This window comes from Mustela nigripes, chromosome 12 (assembly GCF_022355385.1).
Source record: "Mustela nigripes isolate SB6536 chromosome 12, MUSNIG.SB6536, whole genome shotgun sequence".
NCBI classification, from domain to species: Eukaryota; Metazoa; Chordata; class Mammalia; order Carnivora; family Mustelidae; genus Mustela; species Mustela nigripes.
In genome coordinates, this window is record NC_081568.1 from 57639033 (window position 1) to 57658347 (window position 19315).

The window sequence follows — 19315 nt, forward strand, 5'->3', positions numbered from 1 at the left end:
TTAATCTCCTTAAGTGGCTTAGTGGAGGGTGGAGATGCGTGGGTCTAAAGGCGGGAAGTCTCCGCTGGCCACAGCAGGCGTGGGATGCGCGGGCTGGGAAAGCTGCACCCAGATGGTCTCTTGGCTTCCCCCAGGCTCACTGTCCCCATCCCTTCGCTCAGCCTGGGCCGGTCTCTTCTCCGGGCTGCCCCGGTGCCTGGTACCCAGCAGGCACTCCGAATGCTGGCTGTGGGGTTGAAGGGCCTGAACCCAGTTTTCCCCACTGCATGGAGCTCAGGAAGTGTCCTGTCCCTCTTGATAGCTCAGAGCCTGGCAGGGGGCCTGGCTCACCATCGGCGCTTGCGACTTAGGGGAAGAAGGAATGTGCAGCATGGGCCAAGTGCCTGGTTGGAGCCCTGGGTCGGAGATTTTGAGGGCCTCTGTCAAGGGCAGGGGGCTAAGGAGCGGACTGAGGAATGGGATGGAATAAGCCAAGTGGTAAAATCCTCCCTTGTTTTCCTCTTGCCCCTCCCAAGGGTCCAGGGGCTGTTATTTTGTCCCAGAGGCGTAGGGATCGATCTAGAAGGCATCAGCACAGTGGTGGGAATGAGCATTGCAGTAAGGATAGTGGTACTGAATTTTGTCGAGTGCTTTCCTGCATCAGGCTCTGTACTGAGGACTTCTCTAGAATGTCCCATTGGGTCCTCCCAGCAGCCTCGTAGGGTAGGTGTTACTTTTCCCGTTTTACAGAGAAGGAATCACAGACTCTCTGGCCATGTCTCAGCATCGCGAAGCAGTACGTGGTGGAGCTGAGATGTGCACCCAGGCACTTGGGCTTCCAAGTCTGGGATGTTAAACGACAGAAACGTACACCCCAAAGCAAGGCAGGACCTTGCTGTTGAGTTCAGAGGTGGTATTGGCAGGACCACCTTAGGACAGAGTATATGTTGCAAAGACAGTGTCATGGTTTCTGAGCCCGGCCATGCCATCCTTCCTTTTTCCCCCTTCCTCCTCCAGCTATGAATACAGCCCAGGGGTGCAGCCTGAAAGTGGCCTGTGTCTCAGCTGCTGTGTCAGATGAATCCGTGGCCGGGGACAGTGGTGTGTATGAGGCTTCCGTGCAGAGGTGGGTCCCTGAGTCTTGGCTTTCTTTGGGAAGTCTGAGAATGCAGAGCCCGGGCCCCCTCTGGTATGTGGGAGGGCATGGCCAGGTGACCCCACCTTCCCCGCCGGGAGCCCTGTTTCGGTTGTGTTGAAGGTGTACACAGCACTGCTCCTCCTGGGGCTGGGGGCACGTCACATTTGCGGGAGTGCTGGTCCCGTGATTGCCACGAAGGAGCGTATAGCTAAGGGGGCGAGTGCTAGAGAAAGGACAGCCCCTTCCAGAGAGGAATCCTGAGCAGCTATGGGAAGGAAGGGTCTGCAGGGAGTCTGAGCTGACCCAGACTTCCCTCTTTGAGGACCCAGACACACCCTGCCCGAGAGAACCCCGTGTCTAGAAAATGGTTTTGGCCCTAGGTTACTGCAGGGAAGCCTGACCCTCTTCTTCCCTACGTTGCCTTCCAGATTGGGTGCTTCAGAAGCCGCTGCTTTTGACAGTGATGAATCAGAAGCAGTGGGTACAACCCGGGTTCAGATTGCCCTGAAGTAAGTGACTGGGAAGACGAATGCAGTGGGGGTGGTGGGCAGCATCCTCCCAGCCTTGACCTTCATGGCTGCCCCGGGGAGGAAGGCAGAACCAGCAGGACTTGCCAGGAGCTGTGGGCTCCCAGCTAAAGGGGGCCAACCCTCTCCCTCCTTCTCAGCTCCACATTTTACAAAAGAGTTTAAAAATAAGGTCTTGAAGACCTTGCAACTTGCCCCAACCCACGGAGCTGGCCGATGGCAACGCCAGACCCTGACTGAGACCTCTAGCATGTTGGTCTGTTCCGTCACTGTTGCTGTGGCTTTTTGTCTTACCATCCCATTGAGGTTTCCACCCTCTGGGAGTTGCAGCCCAGATTTGTTATTCTTGTGGTTTTCTCTCAATGTAGGATGACCTCGATATTATTTTCAGTAGAAATTAATGGCCAACATTTAAATATCAAGAAATTTCAGATAGCGCAATCTTCTGGCTTCTCTTTAAACGTTGAGACTGACAGCTCTGTACCTACACCCCTGCATGGCAGCAAAGCCTGGGCTTTCTGCCCCTGAGCTCACCACAGCCCCCCGAGCAGCCAGCAGCCACATCGGTGATCCTTAAGGGAGAGAGAAATGTGTCACTCCTAGAAGCTCCATATGCCCCTTTCCATTTCAGGTACGATGAGAAGAATAAGCAATTTGCAATATTAATCATCCAGCTCAGTAACCTCTCTGCTCTGCCGCTGCAGCAGGACCAGAAAGTGTGAGTATATCGCTGACACAGTGTCTGTCACCTTCTCAGCCTCTGTGGCTTTCCCTGGGGGTGCTCTCCTGCTCTGTCCTGCTCCGACAGTGGGCTGCGTGTGTGTTTAATACGTATGACCGTCATCATGCCACACGTCCGTACCATGAGTGTGGATTCAGGCGTGAAGGTGAACTCACTAACTGTAAAGGGAAGCACTCTCCACGGCTTTAGTTCCTTCCCACGTACGCTGTGAGCCCCTGCCGTGGGCCGGCCCAAGAATGGGGTGCTGAGCACATCCTTGCCCTTGTGAACTCGAAGCCTTATGAAGAAGGTGGTCATGGCCCCTTTTGTCTGCTCTAAGCCCAAGTATTCCACACAGAAGGAGAAGGAGATGCCATTCTCAGGAGTCAGGGCCCGATGCTGCGCTGCTGTCGGAAGGGTGTGATGGCTCTTACCTTACAGGGCATGATGTAGCGGACACTTCCCTGTTTGCCTGTGGGCTCTTCCCACGGCCCACCGGCTCTCCATTTCATTGCATTTCCTCTGCCTACATGTTTCTCCTTTGACTAGACGGTGCGCGTTGGGACAGCAACAGGAGCTCCTATTTCCGTCGTCTGCACCCAGCCAGCATCTGAGGCTGTGATGTGTGGGAAGGGGAAAGGTGGGAGGAAAGCCGGCCAAACAGAAGGACGACAAGATGGGACAGCAGAGTCGTTTTCAGTCTTCCGCTCTTACAGAGCCAGAATGAATGACCTGCTCCGTCTCTCATTGGTTCTTGTGCAGGGGTATCTGTGGGAGAGTATCCAGATGCCGGCTGAATGGGTCACGGGGTCAGCGCCTCTGTAATTGTCCCCTCTGCGAGGCTGTAGCACTTTGCCTTCCTACCGGCGGTTGTGTAAGGCTTCCCGAGTGTCAGCAAGCAGACTCGCTGATTCTTTTGTGCACAGAAGTTTGCACACTGTTGGCCTCAGGCTCCAACCACTTTGAGGTTCTGGGGATTGGGGGATTCAGAAGAAGGAAGAGTGATGTGTTATCGGGGGGGCCCTTTCTGCTTCCCTTACGAATACCTGCACAACCCCTTGAGAACTTGGACTCCGCGCTGCTGTTTGCTGAGGGATTTGCAGCAACCGTTTAGCCCAACACATCAGCCCAGAGCCTGACTGAACTGGGCTCTCCTCTGTCTCCCTCTAGGAACATTCGCGTAGCTATCCTTCCCTGCTCCGAAAGCACCACCTGCCTGTTCCGGACCCGGCCCCTGGACGCCTCAGACACCCTCGTGTTCAATGAAATGTTCTGGGTGTCCATGTCCTATCCAGCCCTTCACCAGAAGACCTTAAGAGTCGATGTCTGTACCACCGACAGGAGCCATCTGGAGGAGTGCCTGGTGAGGGCTCTGTCTGTCTGTCTCTGGCCTTCTGTCTTTCTGGGGATGGGTGCACCTTGCAGTTTAGGGAGGAGGCTTAGAGAAAACAAGCTCATCCTGGGTTCCAGGCAGGGAACTCTGAGACGGCGAACAGCGTTCTCACACTCACACGGAGCAGGGGACGAGGAAGTGGGAAGCTCCTTTCTGAGCCCTGCAACTGAAGCCACGTCCCTTGTGCATGAAGCTGTGTTGCCTACGACTCTTAATTCTCTGTCTCGTATCTACAAAATCCAGCTAACACTGCCTACCTCACAGAGGGCTCTCTGAGGATTAAAGGAGGATTAAAGCAGAGTTTCTGGAACTTGAACGTGCACACAGGTTACCTGGGGCTCTGGTTAAAAATGCAGATTCTGATTCCGCAAGACTGGGGGCAGGCGGGGACAGCAGGAGTTTCTGCATTTTTATTAAGTTCCCAAGCACTGCCGATGGCTGCTGCTTCCCACAGCAAGTAAAACAGTGATGTGTCTGTGCAGACTAGATGCTTGCTGGCTCTCATTTCCCACTCCTGCCCCTCCGCAGCTGAGGTACAGAACAATATCATCGCCGTCTATAGAGTTGCTGATACTGTTATTGGCAATAATGCGATAACATCCCTAGATTGAAGGGACCTGCTGTGGCGGGTGCTGAGCTAAGCTCCCTACGTGTGCTTTCTCTACCCTCACTGCAATCTTATGGAACAGGTACTGTTACGTCAGTGAGGAAACTGAGGAACAGCGAGGTCACAGAACTTTGCAGGGTCACCCAGTGGCTGGAGCGGTTAGAACCTACAGCAGGTCCCCTTGCGCCGCCCACTCATGTCAGACCCACCGGAGCCCACAGCTCAGACAGTGATTGAGACTGGCGAGCAGGGGAGGCACTGGATGTTAGAGCAGAAAGCTTTTCTAAAGCCAGTCTCTTCTGCTGAAGCACTTCCTCAGCCCTGGGAATTCCTCAATAAGAAGAGAATCCTATTCTCTTCTCCTAATTGGATGTCTTTTATTCCTCCTTCCTAATTGAAGTCTGGCCATTGCTGGTTGTCATGGCAGCAGCCAAAGCGCTCATCCCACTGTGGCTTGTCTCTGTCTGTGGCCAATGGGAAACCTGCTTTCCTGTTTCCTGTGGGGATGTGGAGTGTCGGGCTGCCGTGTTTTGGTGGTTAGAGGAGCAGGCGAGGACGTGGGACTCGAGGAGAAAGGCTGTGTGCTCCCACGCGGTCTCCCTACAGGGCTGGGTGTGGGGAATCTCTGATCTGTTTGGAGCTGCCTTGTCAGCCAGCCTTCAGCAGTGGTCCCCATCCTGAGCAGCGTCCATGTCTAGGACTGTAAAAGAACTCTGTGGGCAGCATTGCACTCAACCCTCCCAGCAGCCTGAGGAAGAGATGTCAGAATTGCCTCTATGTGACAGACAAGGGATCAAGGCCCCCTAGGGTGCCCGGGTAGTTCAATGGGTTAAGCGTCTTCCTTCAGCTCAGGTCATGATCCTAGGGTCCTGGGATAGAGCCCCGCATTAGGCTCTCTGTTCAGTGGGGAATCTGCCTCTCCTCTCTCCTTATACACACACACACACATACTCTCTCTCTCTCTCTCGCTCTGTCAAATAAATAAATAAAATCTTTAAAAAATAATAAAAATAAAAATAATTCAAGGTCCCAGACTGCTAAGTAGCCTGCCCAGGCCATCCGTCAAGATGGTGGAGAAGCCTGTTTCCTTTGCAGCTTCCTCCCACGCAGGCATTGTACTGTCCTGCCTCTCAGGGGGTTCCTGTGTCCCCCCGGCCTCCAGACCTGAGTTATGAGTTAGGATGAATACGAGGCCTGCCTTCCCCAATATCTCAGGTAACAGTTCTACCAAATGCTCGAGTATGGCATAACAGGGGTCACAGGCTCTCCAGCTGGGCCCTGGTGGTTCACGCCCTGGTCATCCACTCCCAGCTGCTAAGCTCAGTGCCACTTGGCACAGGTTCTGTTAAGAAAGCCCATTTCCCAGGCCCCACTCCTATCCCATAGGTAACCATTACAACAAAGAGGCTCCCTTGCCCCGTTTCACCTTGCCTTCCCCACTGGGGAAAACCCCCGCCCTGTCAAAGTGAACTCTTCTTCACCCCTGCACTTGGAGGGAAACACAGCCAAGCTGTGGGGTCTGATTTTAAAATGGTAGTCGTATAATGGACACTGGGGAGGGTATGTGCTGTGGTGAGCACTGTGAATTGTGTAAGACATGAATCCCAGACCTGCACCCCTAAAACAAATCAGACATTATTTGTTAATAAAAAATAAAATGAGGGGCACCTGGGTGGCTCAGTGGGTTAAATAAAGCCTCTGCCTTCAGCTCCAGTCATGATCCCAGGGTCCCGGGATTGGGCCCTGCATCAGGCTGTCTGCTCAGCAGGGAGCCTGCTTCCGCCTCTCTCTGCCTCCCTTTCTGCCTACTTGTGATCTCGGTCTTCAAATAAATAAATAAAAATCTTTAAAAAAAAAAAATGAAATAAAATAGTAGTCATAGGGGTGCCTGGGTGGCTCAGTCAGTTAAGCATCCAGCTCTTGGTTTCGGTGCAGGTCATCTCATGGGTCATGATGAGGTCGAGAGCCCCGAGAGTCCCAGGAGCCCTGTGTCAGGCTCCACGCTCAGCATGGAGTCTGCCGGAGAGTCCCTCCTCTGCCCCTCCCCCCCCAACACAAGTGTGCATGTGTGCTCATGCTCTCCCTTTCTCTCAAATAAATAAATAAATCTTTTAAAAAAATAAAGTTGAGGTCATAAACCTCATTAGGGTCATGAGCCCTCATGCTACTCAGCACCGATACTGCCTCTCCCTCGGCCCATTGCCTTCCCCTTGTCCCAGGGGCAAGTTCCTACCCTCTCCTCTGTCCTCACATTTCCAGCAGCAGCTTCTCCAGGTCAGGCTCCCCTTGCTGAGGCCCTTGCCTCACTCGTTCTTGCCGTTTCTCCTAGCTCTCACCTCGGCCCTCCCCCACGCCCCGTCTGAAGCAGCTTCTCTCAGGGACACCGTGGCACTGGTGACTCGGGCTCTGTCCTCTCTCCAGTCCTTCCTCCCCTGGATCTGGCCTGTCCGTATACCAACATGCTGGGAATGCCCCAGTGCTTAAAAAGAAACTCAAAAAGCAAAAAAAGAAAAAAGGAAAAGGGAGAGAGAGAGAGAGAAGTTTTTACCCATTTCTCCCTCCAGCTACTACCTTGTTTTTTTCCTTTAGAGTAAAATGTGGAAAGGGTGTTCGTGTTCTCTCTAGAAACCAGCTCACATGGGATTCTGTCCTCACCATTCCATTAGAAGTGTGCTCAGTGAGGTCATCAGGGGCCACGGCTCTGGCCTCCTCTCCCTGGGCCGGTCAGCTGTGTTTTCTCAGTCGCTCTGCTCGGCGAGTCTTCCTCGGCATCCTTTGCCCTGACTTGGCCTCCAGGACACCTCACTCTCAGCATCCTCCCCTCATCACTGGCTTCTCTGTCTCCGCTGATTGTTCTCGGTTCCCCAACTGCTGTGTCGCAGGGCACCAGGGCTCAGGTCTCGCCCTTCTTCCTTTTCCATTCGCATCCCTGCCCCAGTGACTGAGAGCCTCGTTCTCTGGCGTCATGCCAGATGTCTGGCTCCAGCCGGGGCCTCTGCACGCGCAGCTGCCTTACACTCCCACTCTCTGTTCCACATCTTTTCTTGCCTGTCCAGGAAGCATCTCAGATGAACTTGTCCGCAAGCACACCCCTGATCTTTCCTTTTGGGTCTTCATTGTCCCAGATGACAGCAACCCTGTCCTTCCACTGCCCAGGCTGGGGACCACAGGGTCATCTTTGACCCCTTTCTTCCTCTCCACCCCACATCCGGTCCTTGTGAAACTTCTGGCAGCTCCATCTTCAAAAGATCCCAGCCGTTAGATGTTGATAGTGGGGGAGGTTGTGTGTGTTGGGGGACAGAAGGTGTATGGAAACTCTTTGTACTTTCTACTCAGTTTTTTTTCTGTGAACCTAAAACAGCTCTAAGTAATAAAGTTTAAAAATAACAAAACTAAAAATCCTCTGCCAAAAAAAAAAGATCCCAGCCATTTACCACTGCCCACTACCCCACTGCCATCTGTCACCTGGATCCTACAGCCAGCTCTACAGGTCTCCCTGTGTCGGTCCTTGCTTCCCTTCATCTCTTAACATGGAAGCCAGAGGGAGCCTATTAAATTGCAAATCAGTGCATGAGACTCCTTTAGCCTAAAACCTTAGGGTAGCTTCTGTCCCCACCTAGAGTCAACTCCTGGGCTCCTTGCCTGCCCCCTAAAGCCCTCGGGGATTTGCCCCATTACTGTCCCAGATTTCATCCCAGGATGACTCTTCCAGCCTCCTCGTGCCCCTTGAATACATCAGCGTGCTCCCTGCTCTAGGCCTTTGCACTTGCTGTCCCCTCTGACCGGAATTCTCTTCTCCCAGATACTGATGGGCAAGGCTCACTCCCCTGCCTCCTTCTGGGCTTGACCCAAAAGTCACCTTCTCAGTGAGGTCTTCCTTCCACCCTATTTAAAATCACTGTCCCTTTCCCCCCCTCTTATCCGCCCCCGCTCCCCTCTCTCTGTATTCTTTTTCTCTGTGCGGCATGTTCCCCCTTTGTTTATATCACAGATTTTAGGGCATACGTGATTTTCACATTTTAATGAATCTCTAAAATCAAGATGCACTTTATACTAGATGACGGGTCATAGTTTAATTGGCAACTATTTTTCTTTCTTAGAGTGCATGAAATAGTATATTGTATAATTAATGGCATCTTAGAGTCCCATGAAATACAAGCTAGTATTTACTTTCAATTTGTTTATCTGATTCCCCCAGACTGGAATGTGAGCTCGTGAGGGCAGAGATTTTTATCTGCCTTAAATCTTCCGGTAGCCCCAGCACCCAAAACAGTGTCTGGCACGTAGAGGCTACTTTCTGTGTGTGTGTGTGTGTGTGTGTGTGTGTGTGTGTGTTGAATAAATAAATGAATGCCTTCAAAGTGAATCATTTACCAAAGTAGACCATATTCTCACCCATGAGCCAGCCCAAAATACATGGTGTATCTTGTTAGAATTACTAGTGATCTGATGGCAGTGTCACACCTCAAAGCTGTCATTATTTTCATTCCCTCCTACCCCTTGAACATGACCTGGCATGTTCTGAACCATAATGTCTGATGCTTTTGTCTGTCTTTGAGCCCCTTGGGGGCAGAACTTTGTCTTCCATATTCCTGTGTAAGTCTGCTGCGAAGTGCTCAGAAGATATTTATTAAATGAATAAATGCATAATACACTCACATTTGTGTATATGTAAACGTTTTACAGGTGCCTAAAATGCAGCAGCCATTTAATGCCTGACCTGACCCTAGTCCTGCGGGTAGGAGTTATTTACCTTGTTTTCCTCACTTACTCACCACCGTTGTAGAAATTAGCCTTGTTTTCCCCACTGACCACTGTTGTAGAAATTAGCCATGAGCCACACGTTGGGTTTGCACAGTCCGTACCATGCCTGGTCCATCCTGACAAGGAAGAACTGAGGGAGAGGATCCCAGGTGGGTTGGAGAGGCCCCTCCTCATCTCAGGGGCCCCTCGAGCCACCGCGTGGCTACTGGCCAACTTCACAAACTGGTTCGTGGGCTTTTCTGCTACCCCATTGGCACAGCCGCTGTTTTGGGGATGGTGAGTCAGCCAAACCCCGGACCTGGTCAGGGCTCTTTGAAAGAGGGCATGTTGAAACAATAAGGCCTCTGAGGAGTGGTGAGAATTATTTTATCATTTTTGCCACAGGATGTGTGTCATTGGAAATAAATCCTCTCCCTGGGAGGTTACATTCAATTAGGTTGATACAGTGTCATTTCACTCCATCTTAAGACATCCGTTTACACAATTCAAAGAAAAACTATATAGAAAGATTAACTGAAGAGAAATCATGTTCCCCCTGACCCTTGTACCCAGCCCCCCCATCCTAGATGGCTAAGCGCTTTGATTAGTGTTTTCTTTATCTTTCCAGCATTTCTTTTTGCACATATATTCACCTTGCACCTCAAAAACGGGCAAAATGTATGTATATATAGAAAGAGAATATATGTATTCTCATCCCTTTTTCCATTTTTTTTTTTTTTTTAATTTGAGAGAGAATGAAAGGAAGCATGAGATAGAGGAAGGTCAGAGGGAGACGCACACCCCCTGCTGAGCAGGGAGCTATATGTGGGACTCAATCCTGGGACTCCAGCTTAGCTGAGGGCAGTTGCCTAACAAACTGAGCCACCCAGGTGCCCCACCTTTTCATTTCTTAAACAAAATGTAGTGCACGGCATATTCCATTCTGCGCTGTTCTGGGTGGGGTTCCCCCCCACCTTAACAGTACAGCCTGGAGGGCCCCTGGGTGGCTCAGTTCATTGGGCGACTGCCTTCCACTCAGGTCATGATCCTGGAGTCCCGCATCGGCCTTCCAACTCTGCAGGGAGTCTGCTTCTCCTAATGACCTCTCTCCTCTCATGCTCTCGCTCTCTCATTCTCTCTCTCTCTCTCAAATAAATAAATAAAATCTTAAAAAAAAAAAAAAAAAGTACAGCCTGGAAGTCTCTCCACATCAGCACCTAGAGATTTTCCTTATTTTTTTGTATATAGCTATATAATAGCCCATTGGGTAAGTATATTATGGTTTATTTCTGCAGTCTCCTGTTGCTGGAGCTCTGAGTTGTTCAAAATCTTCTACACTGGTCTTAGTGATGAGTTTTTGGATCTGACTTCAAAAAGGAGTCAGGCAACAAAAGCAAAAATAAACAAGTGGGGGGCGCCTGGGTGGCTCAGTGGGTTAAAGCCTCTGCCTTGGGCTCGGGTCATGATCCCAGGGTCCTGGAATCGAGCCCCGCATCCGGCTCTCTGCTCAGCAGGGAACCTGCTTCCTCCTCTCTCTCTGCCTGCCTCTCTGCCTACTTGTGATCTCTGTCAAATAAATAAAAAAAATATTTAAAAATAAATAAATAAATAAATAAATAAATAAATAAACAAGTGGGACTATATCAAACTAAAAAAAGCTTCTGCACAGCACAGGAAATCGTCAACAAAATGAAAAGGCAATCTACCAAATAGGAGAAAGTGTCCGCAAGTCATGTGTCTGATAAAGGGTTAATATCTAAAATGTACAAAGCACTTGTACGACTCTACAGTAAAAAAGCAAACAATCCAAGTTAAAAACGTGCAGAAGATTTAAATCATCATTTTTCCGAAGAAGACATACAGAAGGCCAACAGGTACATAAAAAGATGATCACCATCACTAATCACCAGGGACATGCAAATCAAAATCACAGTGAGAAAGCGCCTCATCCTTCTTGGAATGTTTATTATCAGAGGGACAAGAGACAGCAGATGTTTGCAAGGATGTGAGAAAAAAGAAAAGACTTGTGCACTGTTGATCGGGTCTGAGTCGTTAGGGCTGCTATGGAAAAGCGTGGGCGGTTCCTCAAAAAATTAAAAATGGAATTGCATTGTGATCTAACAATCTCATATCTGGGTCTATACACAAGGTCTTTTTTTCTTAAGATTTTATTAATTTATTTGACAGAGATCACAAGTAGGCAGAGAGGCAGGCAGAGAGAGAAGAGGAAGCAGGTTCCCCACTGAGCAGAGAGCGTATGTGAGGCTCGATTCCAGGATCCCGAGACCATGATCTGAGCTGAAGGCAAAGACCCATCCAGGCACCCCCATAAACAAGGTCTTGAAAAGATACTTGCACACTGTGTTCATAGCAATATTATTCATGATAGTCAAGAGACAGAAGCAACCCGAATATGTGTCCGTAGATAAATGGATTAAAAATTGTGGTCTCTTACTGGGGTGGCTCAGTCAGTTAAGAGTCCTGACTCTTGATTTTGGCTCTGGTCACAGTCTCAGGGTCATGAGATTGAGCCCCACGTCGGTCCCCGTGCTGGGCGCAGAACCTAGTTAGGATTCTCTCCATCGCCCTCTGTTCCCACACCCCCCAACCTGGCTCTCACACACACTCTGTCTCAAAAAAAAGTGATCTCTGTGTGTAATGGAACATTATTCAGACTTAAAAAGGAAAAAATCCTGTCCCATGCTACAACACAAATAAACCTTGAGAACATTATGGTAAATGAAAAAAGCCAGTCACAGAAAGACAAATCAGTGAGTGATTCCACTTATATGAGGTATCTGAAATAGTCAAATTCATAGAAACAGAAAGTGGTGTTTACTCGGGACCGGGGGAAGAGAAAAAGGAGAAAAAGAAGTTGCTTAATGAGTATAGAGTTTCCAATGAAAATGCACTAGAGATCCATTGCATAATGTAAATATAAACACTATTGAACTATCCACTTAACAGTAAGAGGGCAAATTTTACATGACAACATGGATGGACCTTGATAACGTATTAAGTGCAATAAGCCAGAGAGAAAAAAACAAAGACTGTGTGATCTCACTTACAGGTGAAATCTGAAAAACCAAACTCATAGAAACAGATTGATCATTGCCAGAAATGGGGGGTGGAGGGTGGGTAGTGGACATGGGAAAAGGTATTCAAAAGGTACAAACATCTAGTTATAAGATAAGTAAGTTGTGGCCATTGGTGTACAGGGTGGGGACTAATTAACAACACTGTATTATTTGAAAGTTGTTGGGATAGATCTTAAAGTTCTCATGTAAGAAAAAAAATTATAACCATGAGGTGATGCATGTTAACTGAACTTGTTGTGGTAATCACTTCACAAAACATAGTCTACCAAATCTTTATTTTTTTAAGTAAACTGCATCCATCCCACCTGAGGCTTGAACTCACGACCCTGAGATCAAGAGCCACATGCTCTACCAACTGAGCCAACCGGGCACCCCCCAAATCTTTATGTTGTACAACTTAAACTAGTACAATGTTACATGTCAGTTATATTTTAGTAAAACTGGGGGACAGGAGGTGGTAAGTTTTATGTTTTTTATCATAATTAACAAAAAAATACATGCAGTGGGTGTTCAATAAGGATTTGGTGAATGAGTAAACCAATGAATGAGTAAGTTAGTAAATGAGTGAGTTGTAGAAAATGATTCAGAACTCATCCTTTCCTCTTCCCAGAAGTTCCCATCCCCTCTGGGGGTGTTTTTCCTACTTCCCTCAGGAGCCGAATTCCTCCAGAATACCTTGTCAAGCCCTGGCTTATCCTCTTGCCTTTTCCCATCCTCAACAGGGAGGCGCCCAGATCAGCCTGGCTGAGGTCTGTCGGTCTGGGGAGAGGTCGACTCGCTGGTACAACCTCCTGAGCTACAAATACTTGAAGAAACAGAGCAGGGAACCCAAACCAGTGGGAGCCAAGGTCTCCACCCCAGAGCCTGAAAGCACGGTGAGCTGGGTCCTGAGCTGGGTCCGGGGTTGGCCCCACCCTCCTATGTCTGCAGCACCTGGATGGATGGACGGAAAAGCCTCTCCCAGAACTGGAGGAGGGCGGGCGTCAGAGGTGGGGGAAGCAGCCGAGGGTATTGGAACAGAGAAGGAGAGGAGGGCAAGCTACTGTGCTAAGGGGCAGGGAGCTCCCATTTGCACATCTTCCACATCTGTGCTCTCCCCTTTTGTACTTGGCTTGACATAATAGAACTTGGCTGATGAAAACCTTAATTTATGTTGTTATTTTTTTAGTGAAGTGGAGTAGGAAGGAGAAACCTGTGTAAAATAAAACTTTAACCCTTCTTGAGAAGCCACTCCCTGCATCGTGGTCCGTAGTGGAGGCTTGCTCTAAGAGGCAACAGAAAGTCACAGGAAGGACAGTCAGAGAACTGGGTGATTGTTAGTTGGGTGACAGGTCAATCATTTCACTTCCCTGAGCCTCTGTGGGTTTTGTTTGTTTGTTTGTTTGTTTGTTTATGTCTAATCTGAGTCTGAAAAGGTTATTAGGAAGGTTTGAAGAAGCACATGTAAAGAACAGTCTGTACTTGGTTACTCTGGATAGTCATTGCCCAGAATTTCAGTGGAGGGGATGGGCTAGGTCATCCAGTTAAGGATAAGGGTAAGGATTAAATCTCTTTCCTCCCCACCCCCCCCACCTCCTTTTTCATCCTCCTCATTTTCTGCACTTCCCTCTGTGTTTATTATGTGCCATTACCAAGGCTCAGAAAGGTTACCTAAGGACATACATCCAATAAGCAACAAAGCTAGGTCTCCCTCACTCTAAAAAGGAGTCTGTGAGCTGGCAAAGGTCTTGAAAATATCCTCTGCTTTCTAGAGCATGTCCTTTGGTGAGTCACGTCAACCTTAGACACATTCATTTCCTTGTTCCCATTTCTCAAGGGAATAATTGTAAGCTCTACCTATCAGAATAGTTGTAAAGATTAAATAAGATGCTACACAGAAGCTGTTTATCAGTGCATGACGTATACCAGGCCTTCAACTGATTTCTGTTCCCTCTTCCCCAAAAGAAAATTTCAGGGGGTTTTCAGGCTCTGGCCCACACGACCAAAGGTATTTGCTGATTAACTATGGGCTTAGAAAACTACAAGAGCAGTTTTTGCTCTACTATGAGCTGCCATTTACTGAATGCTAATTATGTGCTCGGTACTCTTCAATATGCCTTATGGACATATTCTCAATTAATCTTCATAACAGCCCTTTGTGGTAGTTATTAGAAACTACTGTAGAAGAAACAGAGTCTCAGAGAGGTTAGTTTCCTCAAGTCACACAGACTTCCTCACTGTAGACACCATTCAGTATGGATGATCTTCCTCCAGGAAGTCTTCCCTGAATGCACCAAGCTGACTTTGCCATTGCTCCTTTGTTCTTACATATCACGTTATTTTGTTATTGACAGTTCATGTGATGGTCTTCCCGGCTACACTATAATCTCTTTATAGCCAGAGACCTATAATTCTGCCTCACTCAACTACTAAACTTGACTGTCTTCCAAAAGTCTGTCCAAGCGGACAGGGGTTATTCTCAGGAGAACTGCCAGTTAGGTGAACTGAGCGCTGTGCTTACAGTTTATAAGTGACTGTGGGGCAGGATGCTCACCCACTCTGCTCTTCAGTTTTATTCTCCATCCAAGGGGAGGGTCACACTCTGAGCTCCGATTCTTGCCCCGTGAGGTGGCTCCAGTGGCACGCACATGAAGGCCTGGACCTTTGTCTCCACAGGATGCCGTGTCTGCTCTGTTGGAACAGACAGCAGTGGAGCTGGAGAAGAGGCAGGAGGGAAGGAGCAGCACGCAGACCCTGGAAGACGGCTGGTAAGGAGCATTCCCCTGGGCTTCCGGAACTGATCTGGTGTGGACCTGGATACAGTAATGAGATTCCCAAACCCCAGGGCAACCAAGAAAAGTGTTCCCCTTTGCAAAAATGGAGAACCTCTCTCCTCACAGGTTCTCTACAAGCAATAAGGCAGTACAACTGACCCTTGAACAGTGCAAGGGCTAGGGGCCCCAAGCCACATAGAACTTTTGATTCCCCCAAAACTTCACTAACAGTCTGCTGTTGGCCAGAAGTCTTTCCAGTAACCTCAACAGTGCATTAATGCATCCTTTGTATGTTATATGGATGATACTGTATTGTTACAATAGCGTAAGCTAGAAAAAATTTTTTTTTAATTTTTTAAAAATTTTATTTATTTGAGAGAGAGAGAGAGAGAATCATTGAGCACAAGTAGGGGGAGCTGTAGGCAAAGGGAGATCATGACCTGAGCCAAAGGTAGATACTTAACCAACTGAACCATCCTGGTGCCCCTAGGAAAAAAATGTTAAGAAATTCATAAGGAAGAGAAGATATGTATATAGCACTGTAGTGTATTTATCAAAAAAATCCATATATATGTGGACCCATGCACATAACTTGTGTTATTCCAAGATAAATTGTATATAGCCTGATAAAATTTCTTCCCAATTGGTCATTTTGTGATCTATAACTCACTCGTGCTAGTTTACATATTTGTGTCTGCATTTACTCACTTATATTTATTTTGGTAAAAAATAGACTTATATTACTATATATCAGAAGTAGGTATAATCTGCCATAAATTGAAGATGTTTCAATAAGCAATTGCATTTGACTGCTAGAAACAGAGAGTAGAAATAATGGGCTTAAATTAAGATCTTTTATTTCTTTGTTGCTTACAAAGAAAAATGGGAGGAAGCAGTCCCAGGCTCATCTGTCGGCTCCATGGTGTTGCTGGGAACCCAGGCTCCTCCTCTCCTTCCACTTTGCTCTTTTTACTGGGTGACTGCCATCACCGAGACTGCTTTATAGCTCAAAATGGATGCTGAGTCACCAGCCATCAGACAGGCATCAGAAAAGAAGAAAGATAAAAGATGTGCTTGTATGCTTTTTAACCACGGAGCATTCCTCAGAGTCCCACCCAGCAATTTCTGCTTGATTCTCATTGGGCACGCATAGCCATCTGGTCTACCTAACTGCAAGGGAGGCTGGGAAATGAGGTCTGTAAAGCTGGGAATGAATATCAGGGTTGTCTTACCAAGGAAGACAGTGGAAGTGGATCCTGGGTAGGCCATGAGACAAGTCTGCCTCAGAAGATAATAGAAAGTTTAAATGTCATGAAAATCAAGCAGTAATCAATAAAACGTGCCTAGACATATTGCTCACTAAGGCTCTGGGCCTGAGGTCTTCTCTCACTGCTAAACAGGGAGATTAGTCAGTGTTCCAGCAATATTAAAGACATGTGTTGCCAGAGAGACTTCTCGGTATCCAGAGGAGAGCTGGAGACAGCTTTCTGTCTGTGTGCTTCGAGGCTCTTTAGTCTCTTGGATCCCGAAAGAGAGGTCTCCTGACACATAGCAAACAATGGTATAGACCAAAATTCAAACCTTAGCTTCATTATGCTTTGGTCACCTTTAACAAAGCGTTTTTAACTTTTTCTTGTGGTATGACACACTTACCTAAAAGTTCCCCTAAGTGTACGGCTCCGTGAATTTTCAGAAACCAAAGTACCCATGTAACCAGCATCCAGATCTAGAAACAGAGCATAACCGACTCTCCAGAGCCCATAGTGGGCTTCCTCCAGGCCACTGCCCTCCACAGGGCAGCTGTTGTCAGGCGAGTCACTGTGACCTCGTCTGAGCCTCATCTGGAAAAGCGGGCTGGGCTGTCACACCGGCTACGGGGGGCTTGCTGTGTAGGGCTGAAGGGGAAGCTGCTGTAATGAAGATGAAGCCCAAAGCTCATGGTGGACACTCGGTCGATGGTAGAAATGATCTCTCAGAAAATGAGAAGAGAGCCTGCTAACTCCCAGCTCAGAAGGCAGAAGGCAAATCCACCTCAGAAGTGACCAGAGCCTGTGAATTTGCCCTCTGGGAGGAAATATCGGCAGGCTTCAGTGCACGTGCTCTGAACTCAGAGGGCTGGGGACTCCGTCAGCTTCCTGGGGGATCCTAGGTCTGGGTGAGGCCAAGCATCACTGAATTTTTAAAAGCTCCCTGAGTGACCCAAATGTGCAGCTTTCAACCGTGGCTCTAAACCTGTTTCTGCCTCCAGGAAATAACAGATTTAAAGAGTGGCCACAACTCTGGGATATTCAGCCGACGGAATAGAATTATGCATGATAAGCTCTTAGCACAGACTTTGTCCCATAGGAAACACTTAGGAGCTCTTCTGTATTATTGTTACCTCCCCCCAGTTATGCATTGGGTCTCAGAAAGGGCCTTTCGTTAATACCTTTCACTCCAGGGGTCAGCAGAGGTTTTCTGGAAAGGGCCAGAGAGTAAATGTCTGCTTCGTGAGCCATGCGGATTCTGGTGTGTCTACTCACCTCTGTGGTTGTGCTATGAAAGGAGTCCTCAGTGGCACACGCACCAACCATCATGTCTCTGCCATTGAAGCTTCACTTGCGAACGCCGAAATTTGAATTTCATATACATTTGCACATGTCATGAAATATCATTCTCTTTTTGATTTTTTTTCAGTCACTTAAAAATATAAAAACCACTCACAGCTTGGGCTCTCCAAAATTGGCCATGGGCTAGATTTGTCTCACCGCCTCACCCCACTTTTACTCTTCTCTTTTACCATCTTATTTCTCCACGTGATTAAAGGGTAGGGCAAGGTTCCTGAATTTTCGTATGTTCATTTGTTTGTTTTAGGGCTCACTCGAAACGGTCTCAGTTTCTCTCTTTCCCTCTCTCTCCCTCCCTATGTCCCTTTCTTTCGCTGTCTCTCCTCTCCCTTTCCAACGCTTCCTCCCTCCCCTTTCCTCCTTCCTCCCTCTCTCTCTCTCTCTCTGTGGCACACCGCTGGGCTGGGCTGGGCTGGGCTGTGCAAAGGTCTGATGCCGGAAATAGGCCCAGGACCTGTCTTCCAAAACCCTGGCACAAGATCAGTGGTTTCTGCCAAATTCCAAGCTTGTGGTGAGACTTTTCAAGCCATCCCCTAGCAACTGCCTTCTGTTCTCTCTCCCTTCTCGGCCCCCTCTCTCCCCACCCCTGCCATTCAAACTTCCCTAGACACTGACTTACAAAGAGGACTGGGAATCCCAGAGCTGCTGTGCTGGAGTCAGTCCATCTGCAGGCCTCCTCCCCCCAAGACTGGAGGCTTCTTTTGGCCTGGAATGTTAACTAACTCCGTTGTGTCCGCTCCGCTGCAGAGTCCTATGTGGGGGTCCCCCAAAGACTGGCCCTCTGTTCTAATTTCCGCTCTGTTCTCTCAGCACCCAAGGGCCAGGATGCCATAGTTACTCCCTCCTTGTATTTGTTTAGCTTTATTTAGTGCCCACAATCACAAGCCTGGACTTTCTTAAGATCCACAAGCAAAACGAAGTTCTAAGAGTATTAGAAAATATAAGAGACTGTAATCACACACAATACTAGGGTGAAAATCCTGTGTTTGCCTCCTTGGGAACTTGTGTGTGTGTGTGTGTGTGTGTCTAGGGCAGAGGTTGAGAAATGGTATTGTGGGGTACCAGGGCACGTGTGCTTTACATTTTAATAGGCATTGCACAATAGTTCTCAAATAAGATGGTCCCACCAGCAGTAATTAAGACTACCCTTAACCCTACACCCTTTCTGATACTACATGTAGTCTAACTTCAGTTCTTCATCAAAAATACGTCCATGTTTTATTACAGTGGATACTGCTACACTGCACTGTGCAAACTGGCTGCTCTGACATATACTCCGTTTCCCATGCCTTCTCTATATTTGGCCACTCTAAAGGGTGAAAAGATGTTGTCGACTTTAATCATGTTTCTCATGACAATTGAGATTTTTCGGTTCTCCTTTCCGGAAATATTTAAATCAGGTTCACGGTCAAAAAGAAAAGACTTCCCTGGTGGTCAAGCACTTAGTGGGGTTGGACAGATTGGATGGAAAACCTGGCTGCCCCCTTCGTGGTGTGTGACACTGGATGGGACCTAGAAATTCACTGATCCTGGCTTTTAAATCTGTAAAATGGAGACAGGAATTGCTTTCAGTGTTGTTGTAAGGCCTTAGCGTGGCCCCTGGTGCTTATTAAGTCTTCCGTAAATGCTGGGTGATGTGGCATCTGCCAGATTCTTAAGGAGGTGCTCATCGTGTGTTTCCATATTTAATGGCCCTTTTATGAGTAGATCAAGAAGCTGTGGGAGGGAGAGCAAGGGGTGTCCATTAGCA

At 48.2% G+C, this 19315-nt stretch overlaps 1 protein-coding gene across 3 annotated transcripts in view; it reads left to right on the top strand.

Moving 5' to 3' along the window:
- WWC1 (WW and C2 domain containing 1) overlaps nt 1-19315 on the top strand; it is a 151604-nt gene that overhangs the window by 115705 nt on the left and 16584 nt on the right. For all 3 annotated transcript variants that reach the window (XM_059417319.1, XM_059417320.1, XM_059417321.1), the window contains 6 exons: nt 997-1105; nt 1546-1626; nt 2276-2362; nt 3536-3728; nt 12929-13081; nt 14862-14953. In XM_059417319.1, the coding sequence (XP_059273302.1) occupies nt 997-1105; nt 1546-1626; nt 2276-2362; nt 3536-3728; nt 12929-13081; nt 14862-14953 (715 nt within the window). The remainder of the gene's footprint in view (nt 1-996; nt 1106-1545; nt 1627-2275; nt 2363-3535; nt 3729-12928; nt 13082-14861; nt 14954-19315) is intronic.